Source organism: Ceratotherium simum, chromosome 4 (assembly GCF_057802395.1).
Source record: "Ceratotherium simum simum isolate JZ-2026a chromosome 4, ASM5780239v1, whole genome shotgun sequence".
In the NCBI taxonomy this organism is placed as follows: domain Eukaryota; kingdom Metazoa; phylum Chordata; class Mammalia; order Perissodactyla; family Rhinocerotidae; genus Ceratotherium; species Ceratotherium simum.
In genome coordinates this window covers 85,731,525-85,754,693 of record NC_141903.1, presented here as the reverse complement: position 1 = coordinate 85,754,693, position 23,169 = coordinate 85,731,525, and the positions used below count along the sequence as shown (strand labels likewise).

Here is a 23,169-nt window from a genome sequence, read left to right as displayed (position 1 = left end):
CCCAGGCCGCCAGCAGCAGAGCGCGCACACTTAACCACTAAGCCACAGGGCCGGCCTCTACCTCTATTTTATATGTGGGACGCCTGCCACAGCATGGCTTGAGAAGTGGTGTGTAGGTCCGTGCCTGGGATCCAAACCTGCAAACCCCAGGCCACTGAACCAGAGCATGCAAACTTAACCACTATGCCACTGGGCTGGCCCCTAAACCCAGAATATTTTGAATTTTAATTGATATTGCTAAGTTACATCCTAAAAAGTTGTACCAATTTACAGGACAGAAAATGCTACTTCTCTGGATACCTAATAATCTAAATCTTTGCTAACATGATAGGTAAAATGTTTTAATTTTCATTTTTTAAATTCTGTGAAGTTTAGCTTCTAACTTACTAATTTTGGTTTCCAGCAATAACCATTCTCAATTCATTACCTCTCTGAATTTTTAATTTTAGCCATAAGCTTGTTATTAGATTACTTTTTTTGGTAAAGAGTAGCCTATTCTTGTTCTATCATTGTAATATCCTAAGGAATCTCACCGAAGATCAGAAAAAAGTTTTTAAAGGTCTCAGACCTTCTCTTTGAACCATCAGAAAGGTCATCTCCTACCTACCTCTTCACCATTCCTACGGAATATATTACAGTTCTCAACTGACTGATTCCCTATCTGGATGAACAGGACTTTTTTCAGAAGTCTGATATGCATAGAGTAATTCATGGTCCCTATTTTGGTCTGATTTTCTTTTACTACCTGAGTTCTAGCTCTTCTGTTTATAACCCATTTCTGACCTCTTGACTAATGTGTCTGGCTCCTATCTCTACAGACCCTGGCTTCACTCATGCCACCAGGGGACTCTCTCACTTTGGGCCGTCTTGGTAGACACGCCACCGCAGGCAGGTGCTGGGGACCTAATCCTGGTCCTTGACGGGCATTCAGACAGTTATAGCATGAAATGTTTCACCAATGGTATTTTTTTTTTTTTTTTTTTGTGAGGAAGATCAGCCCTGAGCTAACATCCATGCTAATCCTCCTCCTTTTTGCTGAGGAAGACCGGCTCTGAGCTAACATCTATTGCCAATCCTCCTCCTTTTTTTTTTTTCCCCAAAGTCCCAGTAGATAGTTGTATGTCATAGTTGCACATCCTTCTAGTTGCTGTATGTGGGACGTGGCCTCAGCATGGCTGGAGAAGCGGTGCGGCAGTGCGCGCCCGGGATCCGAACCCAGGCCTCCAGTAGCGGAGTGTGCGCACTTAACTGCTAAGCCACGGGGACAGCCCTCACCAATGGTATTTGAATGGTCTAGTTACAATTAATGGGGAATAAAAACACATTGCTTAGAAATAATTATCCATAGATCTAAAGTGAACAAAAGTCTTTTTTTCTATCGTTAAGATATATAATTTTTTGGAGAGGAGGAGGAACAACTTGAAATAATCAGAAAACGTCTTCACATTAATCATTCTTTTCATATACTTCAAATTTGTACTTAATGCCTTTTTCCTCCTGGATATCAGAAAGAACACCTGGGTATCTGTAAAAGAAAAATATACATAATTAAATAATGTATCAATTAAAAATATAGCTTCCCTGACTTTCAGCCAAAAGGCATCAAGAATGCACAAAGTAAATAAAAGTCTTCCCTTCTTTCTTCACAATGGTAAGCCACTGTTAAGTTGGGTTAATATTCTGCAAACATACTACATATGCAAATGAAAAGAAAAAATTTCAAACTGTATAGAAAGTTAGAAAGCAAAAAGTGTAATTTTTGGGCCAGGCCCGGTGGCCTAATGGTTAAGTTCGGCACGCTCCGCTTTGGCAGCCCAGGTTTGGTTCCCAGTGTGGACCTACACCACTCATCTGTTAGCAGCCATACTGTGGTGGCGGCTCACACTAAAAAAAAAAAAGGAAAAGGAAGAAAAGAGGGAGACTGGCAATGGATGTTAGCTCAGAGCAAATCTTCCTCAGCAAAAAAAAAAATAATAGTGACGTTACCTTAAGAAAAAAAAAGTGTAATTTCTTCTCCTCTTTTCCTTCTGACTCTTTATTCTCCCCCAAACTAACCACTATTGGCAGTTTCTCTTTTATCTTTCCACTCTATCATCCAGCTAATATGAAATTCCTTAAGAACTTTATGCAAGTCTTACACTTGGCATCAAATTTCTTGTGTGAGCAAAAGAAAAACACAATCTTTAGCTGTCTAGAGCAGAACTGAAGTTATGTGTGGTGCATGGTTAGAGATTCTTGATTTCTGTTTAATCAATGGACACCACAGTGCTCTATCCCCAGTGTGTGGCTTGTTGGAATTCCTTTACTAGAATCACTGTTTATCTGATCTTTTCCACTCCCTAACTCTCACTTAGGTCTGTGTTCCCTCCAGCTTCCAATTTAAAACCCAGGCCCTCCTTTGGGTATATACCAGGAAGTGGGATTGCTGGATCACATGGTAATTCTATTTTCAATTTTTTGAGGAACCACCATATTGTATTCCATAGTGGCTGCACCATTTTACATTCCCACCAATAGTGTACAAGAGGTCCAATTTCTCCACATCCTCGCCAACATTTGTTATCTCTTGTGTTTTTTTTTTTTTTTTGATAACTCAAATCAGGATCTTGAAGAGATATCTGCACTCCCATGTTCAGTGCAGCATTATTCACAGTAGCCAAGATGTGTAAACAATCTAAATGTCCATTGACAGATGAATGGATAAAGAAATTGGTATATACATACAATGGAATATTATTCAGCCTTGAAAAAGAAGGAAATCCTGCCATATGTAACAACATGAATGAACTTGGAGGACATTATGCTAAGTGAAATAAGCCAGTCACAGAAGGACAAATACTGCATGATTCTACTTATATGAGGTATCTAAAATAGTCAAACTCATAGAAACAGAGAGTAGAAGGGTGGTTGACAGGGGCTAGGGGAAAGGAGAAACAGGGAGTTGCTGTTTAAAGGGTATAAAGTTTCAGTTGTGCAAGATGATTAAGTTCTAGAGATCTGCTGTGCAACACTGTACCTGTAGTTAATCTGTATTGTATACTGAAAAATCTGTTGAGGGTATATCTCATGCTGCATTCTTACCACAATAAAAACAATTTTTTCCACTGAAAAAACACCTACCACCAACAAAAAAACAAAACCCAGGTCCTCCACTGAAGGCTCTTCTGACCACTCAGTCTACAACCCAAATCCTGGCGCACGTCCTCAGTACTGTGCGGGCGGCACCCCAGTGTGCTCAAGGTGGGGTGAGGAACCCCTGCTCTAATCAGACTTGTGTTTGACTCTGGTTCTGCTGCGTGACACTTGGCTATCAATAAAAGTCTTTCTTCTTATAAAGAATTTAGCATCGTGAGTTTATTACTTTAAATGCTCTACAAATGTTAACCATTACTATTACTAGTTTGTTATGTCCCCTTAACTATTTTCTAAACTCACTGTAGGGCAGGGATAATACAGGAAAAAATTTAAATCTCTTATGCTATCCAACACATTGATGAGTAATAATAGGCATTAACTTTTTGTTGACCAATTAGAGATTATGCCATTTTGATAAAAATTATAATTAGAGACATGAAGTAACAATAGCATAACAACGTGTAAGGAAGAGAAAAAGGTGTTTTCTCTTGAATAATTTATATTTCGGGGGAGAAGCTATGCTTCTATTTACTAACCATTTTCTAAGCTGTTTCTATTCCACTGTTTTAGTAGCAGTATAGCTTTTTTCCTTTTTTTAAAGAAATGATTTTACTAGGCCAACTATAAACCTTTGGAATGAGTCATCAAAAAGCAACATTTACATTTTTGTGTGTGTGTAAAATTCTGAAGAGTATCAAGACTGTCAGTTAATAAGATAAAAGGCAAGTATCAAAGTTATTTGTAAACTTTGAATAATAATAACTTAGAAATAACTATGCTGTTGGCTGGTATGGTCACTAGCCATAGTATTAATGTTAACCTTCTCTGTGAAACTAAAATTTAATTCTGCTTAGGATTAATTTTACCTTCCACAATATTCACATATTCAGTTTGTTTTAATAATGATTATAACTACCTCATAATCCGAATTCCAAACTTTTCTGAAGAGAAAACGACCTAAGAGCCCACATTTGAACTCTGAGTTTAAGTCTAACGGGATTTGGAAATACCATCTATTTGTTATGAACCATCCAGACAGAGACTCCCCTCTAGAATCTTCAAGCATTAAGGAAGCCAATGAATAAGAATAAACATAAGATGTGAACTGACAAAGGATCACGAGAATAATACAGAGATGATTTGATAGAAGGTCTAAGAAAGAGGTAAACAGAGTTCTTGAACAGGTATCCGTAAGAAACAACCACAACTAAAATAAAATGAAGACTCTACAGGAAGCACAGGATCAGGAGGAGAGGAACGTACAAATAATGTGGACCAATATGCCAGGATCCTGTTGGACAGTCAGGAAGTAAGGGGGGCAGAGGAGGAAACGTCAGCCCATCAAGAACCGACCTCAAGTTGTCCACAGTGAGGGGCATCCATCTCCGTCTCAGTTCTGGAGCTAACTACTGCCTCAGAGGCTTCTCTGGTCTTTAACCCTCTTTGAATACATTGTCTCGTGGAACGTTGTCAACCAGAAGGAGAAGTCTGTTTGCGGCTCATTAAGCAGAAAACTGCTGGTATAAAATATTTGGGCTTGCTGGTTTGGTTGGAGCCTAGTGTGCAATAGTCTGAGACAGGAAGATTTCTTCCAGGCAAGATGAATGAGGGCAGAGCCTTGGAGGACAGGCTGGCACGGTGCTGTCAGAAGAAGAATTGCAGAGAAAATGACCCACGGGGGGAAAAAGGCAGACACAGAGAAAAACCATCTTACTTTGTTAAATTAACTTCTGCTTTCAGGTTTCCACACTTGTGGCTTCAGCTACACTCCAATTTTATTCTCGTCATGCTTCACAACAGTCCTCTTTCATTTTTATTTCATTACACTAGTGCTTTGATTACCAGGAAGTATGACGTTAATAAAAGGTACTGTGTTTGAACTGAAATCGATGTAACCACAAGAGGCCCTCTGATAGGGATGATGGGGGTCTAAGTTAAGTGGGAGCTGTGGGCAAAGAAGGAGGAGTGGAGAATGATCAGAGGTCACTTCTGGACAGGAGGGAGCAACTCTAAGTTCTCCAGTGCACAGAGATTTGGAGAGAAAGCAGCTCAAGAATTGAGCAATGTCACAGACTTCCAGGGACAAAGTATATTCTCTTTGCCTTCAGAGGTTACTTTTTCTCTGCTTCACGAAAGACTGGCCTTCTCTACATCTCCCTATTGGGGACCCCCTCCACCCTCGTTAGAGAGGCTGCTACTGTGCTGGGACAGGCTTGAAAGTAAGATGACCATCAAATGCTGCAGTGGAAAAAGGACTTCTCATTTTCTTCCATAGCCTTGTTTAGAATGTCCATTTTGGAGCAATTTCCTTGGATTTTGGCTTTGAACAGCAATTTCCTATCTCAGTCTACTCGCTATCAAAATTTTCTAAGACATTTAAAGAAGAATTAATACCAATCCTTCACAAACTCTTCCAAAAAACAGAAGAGGAGAGAGAGCATTTCCCAACTCATTCTATGAGGCTGGTATTAACCCGACAACAAAACCAGGCAAAGATATTACAAAAAAGAAAACTATAGATCAATATCCTTTGAAATAAATGCAAAAATCCTCAACAAAATATTAGCAACTGAATCCAGCAACATATAAAAAGGACTATATATTACTACCAAGTAGATTTATCCCAGAAATGCAAGATTAGTTTGCCACGAAAATCAATCAACCTAATATACCATATTAATAGTGTATTAAGTAAACTAGTGTATTTTTGTCTTATTAAAGACAAAACCCACAAGATCATCTCAATAGACTCAGAAAAAGCCTTTTGACAAAATCTAACACCTCTTCATGATAAAAACACTCAGGGAGCTAGAAACAGAAGAGATCTTCCTCAATGTGATAAAGGGCATGTGTAAAAAACCCACAGCTAACGTCATATTTAATGGTAAAAGAATGAATGCTTTCCTTCTAAGATCAGGAACAAGACAAGGATGTCTGCTCTCACCACTTCTATTCAACATTGTACTGGAGGCTCTAGCCAGGGCAATTAGGCAAGAAAAAGAAATAAAAAACATCCAGATTAGAAAGAAAGCAGTAAACTCTCTTTATTTGCAAGTGATGTATACTGTATATAGAAAATCGTAAGGAATCCACTAACAACTGGAATAAGTGAGTTCAGCAAGCTTGCAGGATACAAGATCAATAGACAAAAATAAATTGTATTTCTATGTATTACCAATGAACAGTCTGAAAATAAAATTAAGGAAACAGTTCCACTTACAGTAGCATCAAAAAAGAATAAAATTCTTAAGAATTTAACAATGAAGTGCAAGACGTATACTGAAAGCTACAGAACATTGCTGAAAGAAATTAATGAAGATCTAAATAAGCAGAAAGACATCATATGTTCATGATTTGGAAGACTTAATATTGCTAAGATGACAATACTCGCCAAAGTGATCCACAGATACAATAAAATACCCATCAAAACCCTAGCTTGCTTTTTGGCAGAAATTGACAAGCTGATCATAAAATTCATACGGAAATGCCAGAGACCCAGAATAGCCAAAACAGTCTTGAACAAGAAGAACAAAGTTGGAGGACTCATACTTCTTGATTTCAGAAGTTATTACATGGTTGCATCAATTAAGACAGTGTGGTTATGGCATGAGGATATACATATAGATCAATGGACTAGAACTCAGAGTCCAGAAATAAACCCTTACATTTATGGTCAACTGACTTTTGACAAAGGTAACAAGACAATTCAACAGGGGAAAGAATAGTCTTCTCATCAAACAGTGCTAGGTCAACTGGATAGCCACTTACACAAGAAAGACCCTGGACCCGTTCCTTACATCATACATAAATTAACTCCAGTGGATCACAGACTTAAAGTAAGAGTTAAAACTATAACTCTTAAAAGAACACACAGTAATCTCAGTGAGCTTGGATCACGCAATGGTTTCTTAGATACAACACCAAAAGGACAAGCGACAAAAGAAAAAATAGAAAAACCAGACAACATCAAAATTAAAAACCGTTGTGCTGCAAATGATATTAAGAAAGTGAAAAGATGATTCAGATAATGGGAGAAAATCTGTGAAGCAAGCACTGATATATATTACAACATGGATGAACTTGAAAATGGTATGCTAAGTGAAATAAACAAATTCCAGGAAAGACCACATATTATATGATTCTGTTTATATGAAATGTCCAGAATAGGCATATCTGGACGTAGATAATGACAGAAAATAGATTAATGGTTCCTGGACTAGAAGGGGAAGGGAATGGAGAGCACAGTTTTTTTGTGTGATGAAAATGTCCTAAACTCAGATTGTGGTGATGGTTGCACAACTCTGCAAATATACTAAAACCATTGAATTATATACTTTCTTTTCTTTCTTTTTTTTTGTGAGGAAGATCAGCCCTGAGCTAACATCCATGCCAATCCTCCTCTTTTTGCAGAGCTAACATCTATTGCCAATCCTCCTTTTTTTTCCCCCCTTTTCTCCCCAAAGCCCCAGTAGATAGTTGTACGTCATAGTTGCACATCCTTCTAGTTGCTGTATGTGGGACACCGCTTCAGCATGGCTGGATAAGCGGTGCGTTGGTGCGCGCCCCAGATCCAAACCCGGGCCGCCAGTAGCAGAGTGCGCGCACTTAACCGCTAAGCCACGGGGCCGGCCCCCTGAATTATATACTTTCCATGGGTGAATGCTGTGATGTGTGAATCATCTTTCAATACAGATGTTACATTTTTCGTTTCTCCAAGCCAGAATGGTATTTGTTTTAAGTTATCAAGGATCCTGAAGGGTCACAGCTTTGTGGTCTGATGGAGAGCAATAGGATTTGGAAAGGTATTGAATAAGAAGCTAATTCACACAGTAATCTATTCTTTTTGTTAGTAGCAAGAGAAAGATAAGAAATGAGGAACAGCAGAGATCAATATTCACATAATATGAGAATCAGCAATCTAAGCAGTATAGGAGAAAATATATAAGGTGTGACAAAGAAACAACTGATTTTTACATAAATGTATATGAAATCACTAAGTGTGATTTTTTAAGTAGTCACCTTTGGAGACTATAAGCAAAAGCATGTACTTTAGCTGTCTGGAAAATTTTTAGAGTTCTTACAATTTTCAGTTTTATTTAGAGCTGGTTAAGAGCCCAAGAAAACCAGTCACACACTTCATTTGATTCGAGACTCTTACCTATTGCTCGGTAGAGCAATAGACTATTACTCTAAAGCTTGGCCATTCGTTTATTCAGGTTTGGCTCTGAATGTTCTTTTAGGAGTTATTTCCAAAAACAAACTCACACTCAAAGAATAATGACTGGATTCAACTGAGAATATGTGAAAGAATGTGTGAAAAGCTAGTCTGAAAGTGTTGATGTAATTAATCTTTTACTTTTACTTTCCATAGCCAACAGCTGAAAAGTGCTTTTAAATTAAAATGCTACGAGTTTTTAAAATGAGGCAGATTCATGTTAAAATCACAACTCCATAGTAAAGCAAGCGGAACCTCTTCTTTTCATCTCCACCGCTGCTAAGTCCCTCATCTTTCAGCTTAACTACTACTAAATAACTGGTCTCCCTGCCTCCTCTCATCCCCGTCTGGTCCACTCTCCATCAACAGCTAGAACAGTATCACTCTTTTCAGAACGCTGTAAACCTGCACGTGGTCTGATCCCTTTTGGCCTCCCCCTGTGCACAATGCCCACAGTGGCCTTCACGCTCAGAGAACACACCACGCTTGCTCCTGCCCCCAGGTCTCTGCACCAGCTGTTTCTCTTCCTGGAATGCTTTTCTCTGCCCTTTGCCTGGCTGGCTTCTTGCCATTTAGATCTCAGTGTAGACACCACTCTTCAGAAGACTTCTCAGACCACACAGTTTCTACCACACCCAATACTTCACCTCTCCACACAGCAACTCTTTTGATGTTTTTGTCATTTGCTACCCTCCTCCTCTACTACAAAGAATGTAATCTCCTGGAGAGTAGTGACAGCATCTCTTTTGGTAATCACTGTGTCCCAGTGCCTAGGACAGTGTCTGATCCTAAACATACACCTCACAGAATGAACTAATGACTACTCTCTAGATTTCAGTAAAACCATTAAAACCTGAACATTCCCAAGTCTGTTAAAGCAGATTTCCCCAAATTCCTACGGTATTTGTCTATAAAACACATTACTTCTCTGAATTCAATCTGAAGAGACATACACTTTTCTATAATTCTTAAGCAAGAAGTCCAAAAGTGCTTCAGACTAATTAATAACATTTATACTTTTTTATATTTATAGTTATACTAATTAATAACATTTAATACTTACTCTGGGAGAAGTTTATATTTCTTGAAATCAATTTCTGGAAAAAATGTGTCACTTTCAAATTCCTGCATGATCCTTGTCACAAACAGTCTAAGATGGCCTGGTTTGTTCATGGCTTCCTTTGAAACACAATAAAAGGCATGAGTTTCCTTATTTATCTGTGTCAAAAGACATAGAAACTCTAAGATTTTTGTTTCTTATTACATAGTCAAGTTTGTACTAGGTATTAAAGACATGCTATATAACTTGTTACATCCAAAGCATGCTATTTAAATATCTTATTCTTTAGGGTCCTGCAAAGTATGCCTTAGTTATGTTGAGAATGGCATTAATCATTATCAATAATTATGAGAATGAGTTTAAATATATTCTGGCCTCTGGTTTGCTTATATGAACTCTTTTTTCATTTAAGCATTGTTTTGTCTTTTGTCTTTGGTGGTGTTTAAGAATTAAGAACCCAAATTATCTAGTTACTCTCCATAGAAAAATTTATATACGTATATATGGATAAGATGGTGTAATTTCATCAGACCTTGACTATTGAAAATCCCAAGGGCATACTTCAGCACATTTACATAAAATTTAACAATGCTTCCATTTCTCAGGAGATAGTTGTAATGCTAGTAGGTAATTTATTCTGCCTCTTGCTGCTGACGATTGTATTCGGCCTTATATTGTTAATGACTTTTCTAACTACTGCCTATAGTACAGTTGACAGTTTCTACAGAAAAACTGCCTGGAACAAATATCTTAAGATTCTAATAAAAAGTCATGAGTCCTAATTGCAGTTCCAAGAAAGTAATAATGCTATTTTTTTAAAAAATTATTTTTCTGAGGTCATATTGGCTTATAACATTGTGTAAATTTCAGGTGTACATTATTATATTTCAGTTTCTGTATAGACTGCATCGTGTTCACCACCAATAGTTTGGCTTTCATCCGTCACCATATATATGTACCCCTTTATCCCAGAAAGCAATAACTCTTCATCTTCAAATAGCTTATGGGGGTTGAGGGAAGATATATATACATAATTTCAAGTGTTATCCTTAAAATTTCAAATGAGGGAATAGACAAATTTTACTTTTTATTTTCAATACTATAGCTTATATTAAATCATTTATTCTCTTGCCTCAACCAAATAAATATTCTACCAATTCTGAGTGTACCAAAAAATTAGAAAAATTGAATAGGACTAACCATAGGAACATTTGAAGGTCCGTATCAAAGTTAATGATACATGGCAAACCTTTTCTGTAAAGGGTCAGAAGGTAAATATTTTAAGCTTTGCGGGCCATATGGATTCTCACCTTTGTAGGCAAAAGCAGGCATAGACAATACTAAACCAATGGGCCTAGCTGTGTTTCAATGAAACCTTATTTACAAAAACAGGCTGGGAAGCCTGATTTGGCCCATGGGAAGATAAGCCTAAATGTTCAACAAGCTATTGTGATGTGAGGTAGGTGGATAACGCAGAATTACCACCTGGAGGTTCTACTTCCTTATTATTTATATACATATAGATTATATGAAATTATATAAATGTATTTAGTTTTAAGCCCTTATATTGTTTAAAAAATACATTTCAAGTGAATATGGTATTGAATCACTCAAAATAAGTACTGAACAAAATAAAGAAAGGACATGATTTCTTAGAAATTCATACTTGACTGAAAGATTAAAGGAAAATGTCCATTTTCCCCCTATTAAATGGAGAAAATAAAAGGTTGTAGAAACAGGAACCTGAGTAACAGAGTTTTTATAATCCCACGTAGGATCCTGGTCTACCTCTTCTTTCTGAAATAATTCAATGTACCTATGTTCCCACAAGCCACCACAGGGTACTGGTGGATTTTTTTCCTCCTCATAAATGTTAATCTTTCATTAGTGTTTTAAAAGAGTCAAAGAATTCTATTTATTGTCCTCAAAATGTTTTAAAGCTGGAAGCCACTTGGTATCAAGAAAAAGGAATATTTTCTCTTATGCTGTATTTTTTATGATACGAAATCATATAACACTTCTCCCACGCCCTCACATTCTATGAAAATTGTTGAGGGAAAGTTTTCTGTTTTTAACAAATTCATATACATATAGTCAGTGTCTACCAACTGAGAGCCTCGTCTCTTTCTCAGTCAGAGACACATTTATCCTTGAAGGAAAGGGAATGACTCAGTGCACCTCCAACACATCCAGGGAGTAGAAAACAGCGCAGGCAAGGATGGCTCAGGGAAAGATTTAGAATGTTTTTAAAATTGGAAACATCAACTATTTTGAATTGAAACAAACTCATACAGACCTAAAAACTTACTTTTACATTTTCATTTAGTTTGTAGGATAGTATCAAAAAATAAATAATTCAAATTGACAGTATACCTAACTTACAGCAGGGATAATGAGCTTCCTCTGCTCATGGCTTAATTTTTTTAAAGTTTGGATGGGAGGGAAGCTGGAAGAAAGTAGGGTAGAATATTTCTTTATATTTACAGACAACTTTACTTACCTTATAAACAGAACTGCCTCCCACGATCCAAACCATGTCCACTTTATTTGTTAATTCTGGTTGTTCAATAAGTGATAAGGCATCCTCCAAACTTTTGGCAAGAAAATGAGCTCCTTGTGGAGGTTCCCTGAGGTTAAAAGAAAGGATTACACATAATTTCTATAAAACTCTAATAAAAACACGAGTCAGATAATCTAAATAGGAAGCAGTAATTATAAAACTAAAATCATCATAAACATGAATCCTTTTGACAAAAAGCACTTCACATCAGTATGACCCATGACCAATAACTCAACCCACATTTGTGGATGTATGGCCCACAACGAACCAAAAAGCACAAACACCTGAGATATCACATATTTGTGGTGGAAAAGAATCAGAACACTATTTGTCTCTGGAGGGATGGGGTAACAATTCACAGGGAAGGGGCACGAGGCAACTTTCTGAGGGTGATGGTAATGCTCTATATCTTTGATATGGGATTACACGGGTATGTACATTTGTCAAAACTTAGCACATGTACATTTGAGGCTTGTACATTTCATTGTACATAATATTTTTCTTAAAAGAAAAAAACAGTAAAGTAATATTGAACTCTAGTTAATGAGATGTATGCTGGAGTATTTAGGAAAAAGTATACTAACTCCTGCAATTTACTTTGAAATGCAACAAAGAACAAGACAGATGGATGCATAGATGGATGATAATATAATAAGCATAGTAAAATGTCAATGGTAGAATCTATGTGGTGGGTATACAGGTGTTTACTGTAAGTTCTTTCTGTATGTTTGAAAGTTTTCATGATAAAATATTGGAAAAAGAGTGGTATGTTTGAATGCCTGTAGTTTGTAATGATATTCAAACTGTTACTATGTGGTTACCTTTGGGGAGTGGGGAAAGAACTTCCATGTTTCAAACAACATAGAAATAGATGAAGTATTTAAAAATGAGCATGTTATTACTTTTGTAATTAAAAACCCAAAAGGGGAAAAGTTAATTTCAGTATTTACACTGACTAGCTCAATCTCTCCCCACCTCCAGAATTGGTTTATTTTTTTAGGTAGGGGAGGGGGGGGTTGCAATTCCCTTTACAAATGAAGAAACATGCAGAATTAGACCTTCATAATAATTAGAGAACAGAAATTACAATTCAATATCAAGTTCTTAGACTGATGCTTTAAAAAAATTATATAATTGCCTTTGAATGAGTAGTTATAACAACAATTAATCAAGAGCTAATGGGGTCTATTCATTCTCTTGGCTGCCTTCTCCCTCACCTCCTTGATATATACTTAGTTACTTCACTCTTTGTCATCTCTAAAGAAGTCAAGATAGCACAAAGAATATATTTTGACTAAAGGCTGGAAAAAGACACTGAGGCCAGGGTGAGGTTAAAGGAGCCGAGGGATCTCCTAAGGTATCAGGGCAGTTGGACTGACTAGGTTGGCTAGGCTGTTCACGGGGAGAACCAAATCTAGAAGAAACAGATTGGAGCTGGGGGAGAAGATAGTCTAGTTAATAAACAAAGTCTAGAATGACCGAGACAGAGTCAAGGTGATTTTAGTATCTGGGGATGTTGAATTCAGGACCAGACAGGAGATAAGGTAGAATGGAAAATGGTGATTTAGGAACTGACATATGAGGAAAACTGAAGAGGCATCCTGGAAGTTGGTGGATTACAGCAAAATGATTTAGAAGGTGGTATAAATGCTTGGTGTGGACTTCAAAGAAAGGGGGCAATAGTTTTGTGAAGTCTGTGGAACAATGGCTTGAGAAAGGTGAAGACTTCTTTGCCCTTTTGTAGAGTCCAGAAAAGGAAAACAAAGAACAGATTAAGGATTTGTTTCAGGTTTCAGTTATAACAAAGACATGGAGGAAATGCTTCTGCAAAATGTTGCTATTTGGTAGTTTAGAAATAAGATTCATAGGAAACACTGGACCCCTAGATGTGTAGAAAAGAACAAGCAAAAATTTGAGCTAATGTTTGAGTGCAGCCCCCTCTTCACAACACAAATCCTAGAAAGCAACACAGTAAATAGCATACAGCAAGCACTCAATATTGTTACTTATTTTTGCTTCCTTCCCATAATTATCTGAAACGAATCCAGATTGGATTTCCTCACAAAGGAGAGTTGGTGTGTAGTAGCTGGTGTTAGTAGCATACATATTCTGTGTCAAGAAGCTTGTGGACACGCTTGATATTTTGTTTCTAACTGTCTTGAATTCCCTCAGAGGGCTGGCCCGAGGATTAAGAGAGAACACACACAGTAGGCACTCAAGTGATACTTCCATCTCTTTCCTTAAAAGCCCTATTGAAGGGAGGCTGCTTTTTACCTGATGGATAGTTGTGTTAGAAAGGAAATACCTAACATTACCGAGTGCCGACTTGCTCTACAAGTAGCAGGTCAGGCAGTGCTTCACGCGCAGCACAGCAGCGGTCCCATGTAGGTACTACTATGCCTTTATAGATACGAGGAAATTGAGGCTGAGGGGTTCAGTAACCAATGGTCACGCAGCTAGGAAACGGTGGAGCTGGGATTGAATTCCAGCAGCCTGACTTTGGAGCCTGCGCTGCAACTTCTTACACAGACAATAGTGAGAACCGGTGGCCACGGACTACAAGGGTGTCAAGACTCTGGTCCCCTCAGACCTTGGGACAGTGTGGCCTTGTTTAGGCAAAGCCTTCAGACCAATGTCCTCTGGCCTTGGGCATCCTCATCTCATCACCCCACGGTACCACATAAACATTATGCTTTTCCAGTGTGCCTGATATGAAAGAGGATGACATGGCAGATGGAATTCTGGTCTAATTTCCCTGGTGACTGTTGGGAAAACAAACAAAAAACCCTAGGCTACAATCACGTCCTAACCAGAATTCAGAAATATGTTCAATTTAAGACCTTTCATACTCAGTCTTTAAAAATGTGATTTCCAACTATTAAAAATTGATTCAACTATGTTCCATCCTCATAACTGAATACTATGCAGCCACTAAAAATATTTATAGAAATTCATCTTTTAATATATAAAGTGAGGAAAAAAGGCAGGTTACAAAGTGATATTATGTGGGATGATCCCATTTTTATAAATCACCTATGGACTATTCAGTCCATAAAAATTTCTGAATCCCTATTTTACTAGAGATATGCCAGATGCTGGCAATAGAGAAAAAAAAAATGCACTCCCTGTACCAAAAAGATGGTGATGGCAGGCAGAGGAATATCCAACCGTGGCCATAAAGTGAGAAAGACCTGCAGTGGGGATGTGTGGAGGGTGCTGGATGGGCACAGAGGAGGTGCACCATCTGGGCGGGGTGTGCGGAAGAACACTCCTTGGAGTACGATCCCTTAGCTGAGTCTCGAAGGAGATAAAAACATGTGCAAAACACAGATGTGACAGACAGGCCACCACAGATATTACTGAGGCTTATGCTAAAGTTACAAAAGTTGTTTAACACAAGAAAACTCCAAGAAAGTTGAGAATAGAAGAAAAGTAATCTGAGGTGAGGTTTAAAATACTAAAGGGTAGGATAAAAGAGGAAGGTCTTGAGGACAGAAAAAAATGGAGTCGAGAAAAAAGTGGTGGGGGCGAAGGAGGGGACTGATTTTGATGGGAAGGGATTATTTGTCTCAAGATTGAGAGAAGGAAGAACAAAATGATATGTTTCAGTGAAAAGGAGATCACAAGCCTGTTTATCGTGATTTCATTAACGTTACTATTTTCTGTAAGCTCTAAGGTGAGGTAATTTTGCTAAAGTAGTAGTGATCGGGGGAGCAGGACCTGATATCTGTAGGGTATCTTCCACGAGCCAGAAATGTAACATATAAAATTTCAATTAATCCTTGAAATTACCCTAAGAAATTGTCATTATCAATCCCATTTACTAGGTAAGGAAATTGAGGTTCAGCAAGACTTTCTTGCAACCTGTGTGAAGCCACAAAGTTAATAGGCGCCAGAGCGGGTTTAGAAGCCAGGTCAGTAAGTCTTTGCTGTACCAAGTGTGTAAGTGGTGGGGAGGGGACTGCAGCTTTAAGAGGAGAAAGTTTTAATCACTGTGGAGAATGTGACCATGAGACCATACAAAATTATTATACCATGAAATGTGAGATAACTTTTGTGGATTGAAGACAATTTACAACCTCTTATATCATGGAGGCAATTTGGGGTTTTCTAAAGATACTGTCAAAGCCACAGCACTGCAGTAAAATTTCTTTAATTTTTGGTTCTAAAGACTTAAAAAAATGCTTTATTTAGATATAAATCACATACAAGTTACCCTTTTTTGTGTGTGTGTTTGTGAGGAAGATCAGCCCTGAGCTAACATCCATGCTAATCCTCCTCTTTCTGCTGAGGAAGACCGGCTCTGAGCTAACATCTATTGCCAATCCTGCTCCTTTCACCGCGCCCCCCAAGCCCCAGTAGATAGTAGTTGCATGTCATAGTTGCACATCCTTCTAGTTGCTGTATGTGGGACGCGGCCTCAGCATGGCCGGACAAGCAGTGCGTTGGTGCGCGCCCAGGATCCGAACCCGGGCCGCCAGCAGCGGAGCGCGTGCACTTAACTGCTAAGCCATGGGGCTGGCCAGCAAGTTACCCTTTTAATGTGTACAGTTTAGTAACTTTTTAGTACATCCACAGAGTTGTGCAACCATCACCACTATCTACTTTCAGAACATCTCCATCACCCCAAAAAGAAAAAAGAAACTGTGTATCTATTGTCAGTCATTCCCCACTCCCCACCTCTCTCTCCCAGGGAACCAATAATCTACTCTCTGTTTCTATGGATTAGCCTATTTGGACATTTCATATAAATGGAATCACATGGTCCTTTGTGTCTGGCTTTTTTCACTCAGCATATTGTTTTCAAAGTTCATCTATCTTGTAGCATTTATCAGTACTTCATTCCTTTTTATTATGCAATAATATTCCATTGTATGGATATAACATTTTGTTTATCCATTCATCAGTTGATGGACTTTTGGGATGTTTCTACTTTTTGGCTATTATGAATGATGCTGCTGTGAACATCTATGTACAAGTTTTTGTGTGGTCATGTTTTCATTTCTCTTGGGTATATACCAAGGAATGGAATTGTTGGGTCATACGATAACTCTATGTTTAACATTTTGGGAAAATGCCAATCAGTTTTCCAAAGGTGGCCGCTTAACATTTACTTTAAAGCTGCAACTTGATTGTCTAGAAAGTTTTGGAAAAGCACTGTTTCCCTTATACCTTATTAGGTAAATAGTTACCCAATAACTAGTATCTGGCAGCAAATTTTGGGGCTACTTTAAGGATTTAGTTTCTTCTTACATTGGGGGTGGTGGTGAAAAACTGAGTATTTCTAAACGCTTGTATGAGCAACAGTGATTTCCATGTGTAAATCTTTCCCCTTTTATTCAGGACCCAACAGCGCCCAGCACACAGCAGGTGCTCAGGATATGTGTGGAATTCACCAGCAAGTAGGGAAGCAGAAGGAAGGACAAAAAAAAAAAAAAACCTCTAAAATTTTTTCCTAACTGGTGTCCCTATCTATTTCCTGTCATGCTTGATAATAAAGACTTTAAATTTTCTCTCTGCCTTAAAAACAAAAAGCGAAATACACCAACAAATGTTATATATAAATACATAAGAAACAACCAAACTCAATTACACACACCACAGGGGGGTCATAAAGAAGAAATTAGACTCATCATTTGAGGAGATTTGCTGGTTCAACTGAACATCTCCCCCACTGAGATTTCTTTGTTTTAGCTGAAGCTAGTCATAAATAAACTTGAGTAGTATTCAAGAATATGTTATTAAAGAGTCTCTGGGAATGGCAATACAATCTGTGAATCTGGATTCTACAGTGTAAAGAGATAATCAGAACATCCTAGCAACCAAGAGAAAAACAATATGAAGATTGAGGCAGATGGCAAGATGTACATGAACATATTCCCCATCCTCCAAAGGCACTCCATGCAAATATTCTGCTATATTTTCTCTCAGGTTTTTACCTATGCCATTTTCTAGGAGGGATTTGGGAGAAAATCTACATAAGCCTGAATCCCCTCAGCCTATTGTCGTGTCATGTTTTTTCCTTCCCTTAGTGTGATGGTCTTTGATGTATTCACTTGGCTGGGCTATAGTCCTTGGTTATTCAGATACTAATCTAGGTGTTGCTGCAAAGGTATTTTGTAAATGAGATTAAAGTCAAAAATTAGATGACTTTAATCTGGGTGGGCCTAAATTAATCAGTTGAAAGACTTTACGAGCAGATCTGAGGTCTCCCTGAAGAAATTTCCCCAGGACAGCAGCTTCAGCCCCTGCTGGAGAGTTCCAGACTGCCCTCCCTGATGGCCTACCCTACAGAGTTTTGGACTTGCCTAGCCAGCCTCCACAATTGTTGTCAGCCTATGTATATATATACATAGGTTCTGCTTCTCTAGTTGAACCCTGACTAATACAAATGGGAAAGGACTATTAGGACCACGGTTCTCAAATGAGCAGTGCCCTAGGACACTGCATTCTTTTTTTGTGATTACATTATTAGTTTAAGGAAGAACGATTACCATGCCAATCCCAAACTTTCCCTTAAGGTCTAATTCAGGTCACCTCCACCCCCCAAAGGGTCAGTAAGTTATTTTAATGGCTTAGGACCAATGTAAACAATAACAACAAAAAGTAACAAAATAGACATCAAGAAACATCACAGGTGGAGTAAATGACACGGAAGCCGTGGTGCAGGTCAAACCACTGGAGGTGCCTTCGTGGGCAGACTTAACGCATTAACTACACCCAGGTCCTCATGCCCCAGGTCCCCAGGGCATTTCCAGGCACCAGGAACTACCCAGTCCAATGCTGGACTGGAGGACAGGGAAATTCCTAGCAGAGGCCAACTGCAGACACTACCTTCTCTCCAGGACCCCTGGGTCCACTTCAATACTTTGAAATTTTTTACCTTCAGACACCAGGTAAAGAACACAAGTAGAAAACATTATCTGGGTGTTGTGGTAAACTAGGAATCACAAGATTATGATTTTAAGATTAAGATTTTCAGCCCATCCTAAAATTTACATCTTATTGTTTTTAGGACAGGGTCCAGAGAGGGGATAATCATTTAATTTTGGCAAGTCTCAAAACACATGTATTTTGGTTTTATGTGAAACTAGAGAAAAATTATTAATTATATTGTATAAATGATATTTGAGCCTACTCAATAATCGTTCAAGGAAACTTGCAAATATGTTAGCATAGTGAGATTTATTTATTTATTAAAAATTTTATTTATTTATTTTTCCCCCAAAGCGCCAGTAGATAGTTGCATGTCACAGCTGCACATCCTTCCAGCCGCTGTATGTGGGACACGGCCCCAGCACAGCCGGAGAAGCGGTGCGTCAGTGCGCGCCCGGGATCCAAACCCGGGCCCCCAGCAGCGGAGCGCATGCACCTAACCGCTAAGCCATGGGGCCAACCCAGCATAGTGAGATTTAATGCAACTTTTCAAGGTGATGAAACCAATGACTTAAGGAGCAGAGTAAGTCATTGTCCTGTGACATAAACAACTGCTCATTCATTTTCTGTAATCACCTTAATGATATAAGCAGCTTCGTCAACAGAGCTACAATCATACTATTTTACTTGTCAGACACTGATCTCCACCATAAGAAACAGGACATGATTTTCCTGCGGTGAATTTATGTCATAGTACTTACTTGAGTTCTCTGCTAAGAACTAAATTAATTCTGTCCTTTAAAGGTCGATTCTTCTCAGGAATGGAGAACCAGGTCTTTCTACCCATAATCACCAAATTCTGTTTACCTATAAAAGCATATAGAAAGAATAAGTATATTTTGGGAATATACATATATATTTTCATATATTCATAAATATATAGACATATGATTGTCATAGTGACATCTAGTGGCTCTGCTTTAAAAAAACTAAAATTTAAAACAGCTTTACCAAAATTTACATTTATTACCCATTACCTAAATATAGTAACTATTTTTCCCTTTGATTTTACCCAATATTTAGTTTTAACCAATTGCAATCACGTATACTATAAAGTCAGGTGTCGCTTAACAACGGGGAAACATTCTGGATAATGCATCCGTTAGGTGATTTTGTGGTTGTGTGAACATCATAGCATGTACCTACACAAACCTAGATGGTATAGCCTACTGCACACCTAGGCTATATGGTACTAATCTTACGGGACCATCGTATATGCCGTCTGTCGTTGACCCAAACGTCATTATGTGGCACATGACTGTAGTTGTTAAGAGCAAAGAGTCTGGGTCAAAGTTCTCAAGTTGAATGTATTCTGTCATGAACTAGGCAAGTCATGCTAACCTTCTATGCCTTACTTTCCTTATCTATAAAATGGAGATAACAACAGTTTCTACTTCTAGGGTTGTTGTGGGGATTGAAGACTTAGAACCATGTTCAGTATCTAATAAGTACTGTTATAACTGTTTGATATATTAGTATTCATATTTGTGTGCTCTGTAGATTTACATTAATAGTCATACTTTTAAAGATAGCTGCTTAATATTCTACTTAGCTTAAAACCCTTTCAATTGTGCCTCTATCCTTCTCTTTCAAGTATAATGCTTCTATCAAAATTTTATTCATATAGTTTCCATTTTTGGTTTAATTACTTAGGAGGAAAAACCTTGGGGGTCAGATATCTGGATCAAAGAAACATACACATTTCTATGATTCTTGATATATTGTGACAGACTACCAAAAGGAGTGCATGTGTCTATTTTATAAAGGAATCTTCATTAGTTTGATTTTATTTAAACAAAAGCACTAGTGTTTACAAACTACCAGTAGTAAGACTAAGCATTTTTCCATATTTTGCTTCACTACTCATAATCAAATATTACCTCCAAATGTTGGGAAAATTTTTTTTTCCCTCAAATAATTAAAAATAGGTATGCCTATAGTTCATGGTACCCCTATACAATATGCACTGCATTTTCAAGAATAGACCTTTAGGTGTTCAATAAGGAGACAGCAACTATTAAAAATAGCATCAACAGGTGAGGAATTCTGATGAGAGAAATGGTACAGACCTGGCCTAACAACTAAGGTGGAGATGATGAGTGAAGACCATAGGGAGACATCAAAAAAAAAAATGCCAAGACACCCTTGCTACCCTTTCATTCATTCAGCCAAGAAATACTGTACAGTAGTCCTCCCTTATCTGTGGTTTCGTTTTCTGTGGTTTCAGTTACTGGAGGTCATCAGTGGTCAAAAATATTAAATGGAAAATTCCAGAAATAAACAATTCATAAGTTTTAAATTACACTCCGTTCTGACTAGTGTGTGAAATCTTGAGCCCTCCTGATCCGTCTTGCAGGGGATGTCAATCATCCCTGTGTATCCACTACCCACTGGTTGGTGACATAGTAGCCATCTAGGTTATCAGGTCCGCTGTCACAGTATCACAGTGCTTATGTTCAAGGAATCTTTATTTTACTTAATAATGGCCCCAAAGCATAAGAGTCGTGATGCTGGCAATTCAGATATGCCAAAGAGAAGCCGTAAAAGGCTTCCTTTAAGTGAAAACATGATAGTTCTTAATGTAATAAGGAAGGAAAAAAAAATCATGCTGATGTTGGTAAGATCTACAGTAACTTTTATTACAATATATTTTTATAACTGTTCTATTTTATTATGTTATTGCTGTTAATCTCTTACTATGCCTAATTTACAAATTAAACTTTATCACAGGTATGTATGTAGAGAAAAAAACGTAGTATATATAGGGTTCAGGCACCCACTGGGGGTCTAGGAATGCATCCCCCATGGATAAGTGGGGACCACTGTATTTACTGAAAATCAGCAAACAGGCCAGGCATTGGATGTTCTTCCTATTACCAGACCATACTTAGGATTCCTGAGAGTGGTCCACGTCATTTCTTTAGATTCCAGCTCTTGCCATCTTATCTTTGGCACCAGTGACCTAAGTGCCAAATCCAAGGACCTGGCATCTCACCTAGATGGCTATCACTGGGCTATTCCTCCTCCTATGATCAAACATACATGTCTCTTAGGTTTTAAACCGGGTGCTCCCACCCCCATATTCGTTTCCTTGGTTATCCTCTTCTCTCCAGAGGATCAATTCATCTAGTTCCCGGTGTTTGAAATTATCCTGGATACCCCACAGGCATCTCAAAATCGTCATCATTACAACTGCATACTACTCTCCACTCTTTTATTCACCCAGACTCTTGCACTGAAAATCTGAGAGTCATCCTTGATGTCTTCCCGCATCTCCTTTAATCTCCTGATCTCCAAACCCAGGACCATGTAACCATTTTTTGGACACCTATGGCCTCCTCTCCACTGCCCTCCTCAGTTGCAGCCGCTACACCTAAGGCCTCCTCCACCGGAGTCTCTAGCTGCCAATTTTGCCCAACACCTCAATTGTATGTGTGCCCACATAAAATTTCAAAGAAGTTAAAAAAAAAAAATGTTTAATGAACCTTGGGAACTTCATACAGATCGATGGTAAGAGAAAATGTTTCAATTAACACGGAAAACTTTTGATTTAAGTAAAATTTGCACTGGAAGCTTACTCGAGCAAGACTGTTTGAGAACCTCAATCACTTAAAAATCCCATATTACCTTCTACTGAAGAGGTTGTGGTCATTCTTTGGAAATACTTGAATTCATTCCTACAAGTTAGAGAAAACACAGCGTTACTCAGAACGTTATCCAAGCCGGACAAACGGTGCGCTGGGGTGGGGGTGGGGTCTCCAGGACTGGGACTTTGCTCTGGAGTGGGGTGCCGCGGGGAAGGGCCTCGCGGGGCAGCAGGAGCGGGACGGAAATCAGTAATTTGGTCTCCCGGCTCCTGACGCAGAAGGAAACCCAGTGCCAGGCTCGGTCAGTTCATGACGCAAGCCCGACCCATCCTCTCGCTGCCCGTCGGCCCGGCGCGGTCCCGCCCAGGTGCCCGGGTCAAGCGCATCTTGCGCCAGCTTCGATCCCCACACACCCAACCCTCCCCCACCCAGCAGGTACCTGAGTGGGGGCCAGGGCAGGTCCCCGTTCTTGCCGATGCCCATATTCTGGGACACGGCGACGATGCAGTTTAGCGGACGCATCATGAGAGCGGCAGCAAACACTTCGGAGCTCGCTCGCGAGACCTGGACGCCGGGTCAAGTTTGGCGCGAAATTGCGGCCACCACGCCCCTCAGTCCCATTTGTGCAGGCGAGGCCCCGCCCCCGCCCCGCCCCCCGCCCCGGCGCACGGCAAGG

General features: G+C 38.9%; 1 protein-coding gene across 2 annotated transcripts; it reads right to left on the bottom strand.

The window, feature by feature from the left end:
* Positions 1-1,351: 1,351 nt before the first annotated feature.
* Positions 1,352-23,098, bottom strand: DHFR (dihydrofolate reductase). Of its 2 annotated transcripts, none has more exons than XM_004420410.3 (6): positions 22,933-23,054; positions 22,534-22,583; positions 19,608-19,713; positions 11,911-12,037; positions 9,414-9,529; positions 1,352-1,525 (listed from the first exon to the last, which is right to left on the bottom strand). In XM_004420410.3, the coding sequence occupies exons 1-6, from the start codon at positions 23,016-23,018 to the stop codon at positions 1,447-1,449; spliced, it is 564 nt and encodes a 187-aa protein (XP_004420467.1). In that variant the 5' UTR covers positions 23,019-23,054; the 3' UTR covers positions 1,352-1,446. The 2 variants fall into 2 exon arrangements, with proteins under 2 accessions (XP_004420467.1, XP_087286228.1); XM_087430102.1 differs by lacking the exon at positions 1,352-1,525 and adding an exon at positions 1,550-4,776 and having other exon boundaries at positions 22,933-23,098.
* Positions 23,099-23,169: the final 71 nt, after the last annotated feature.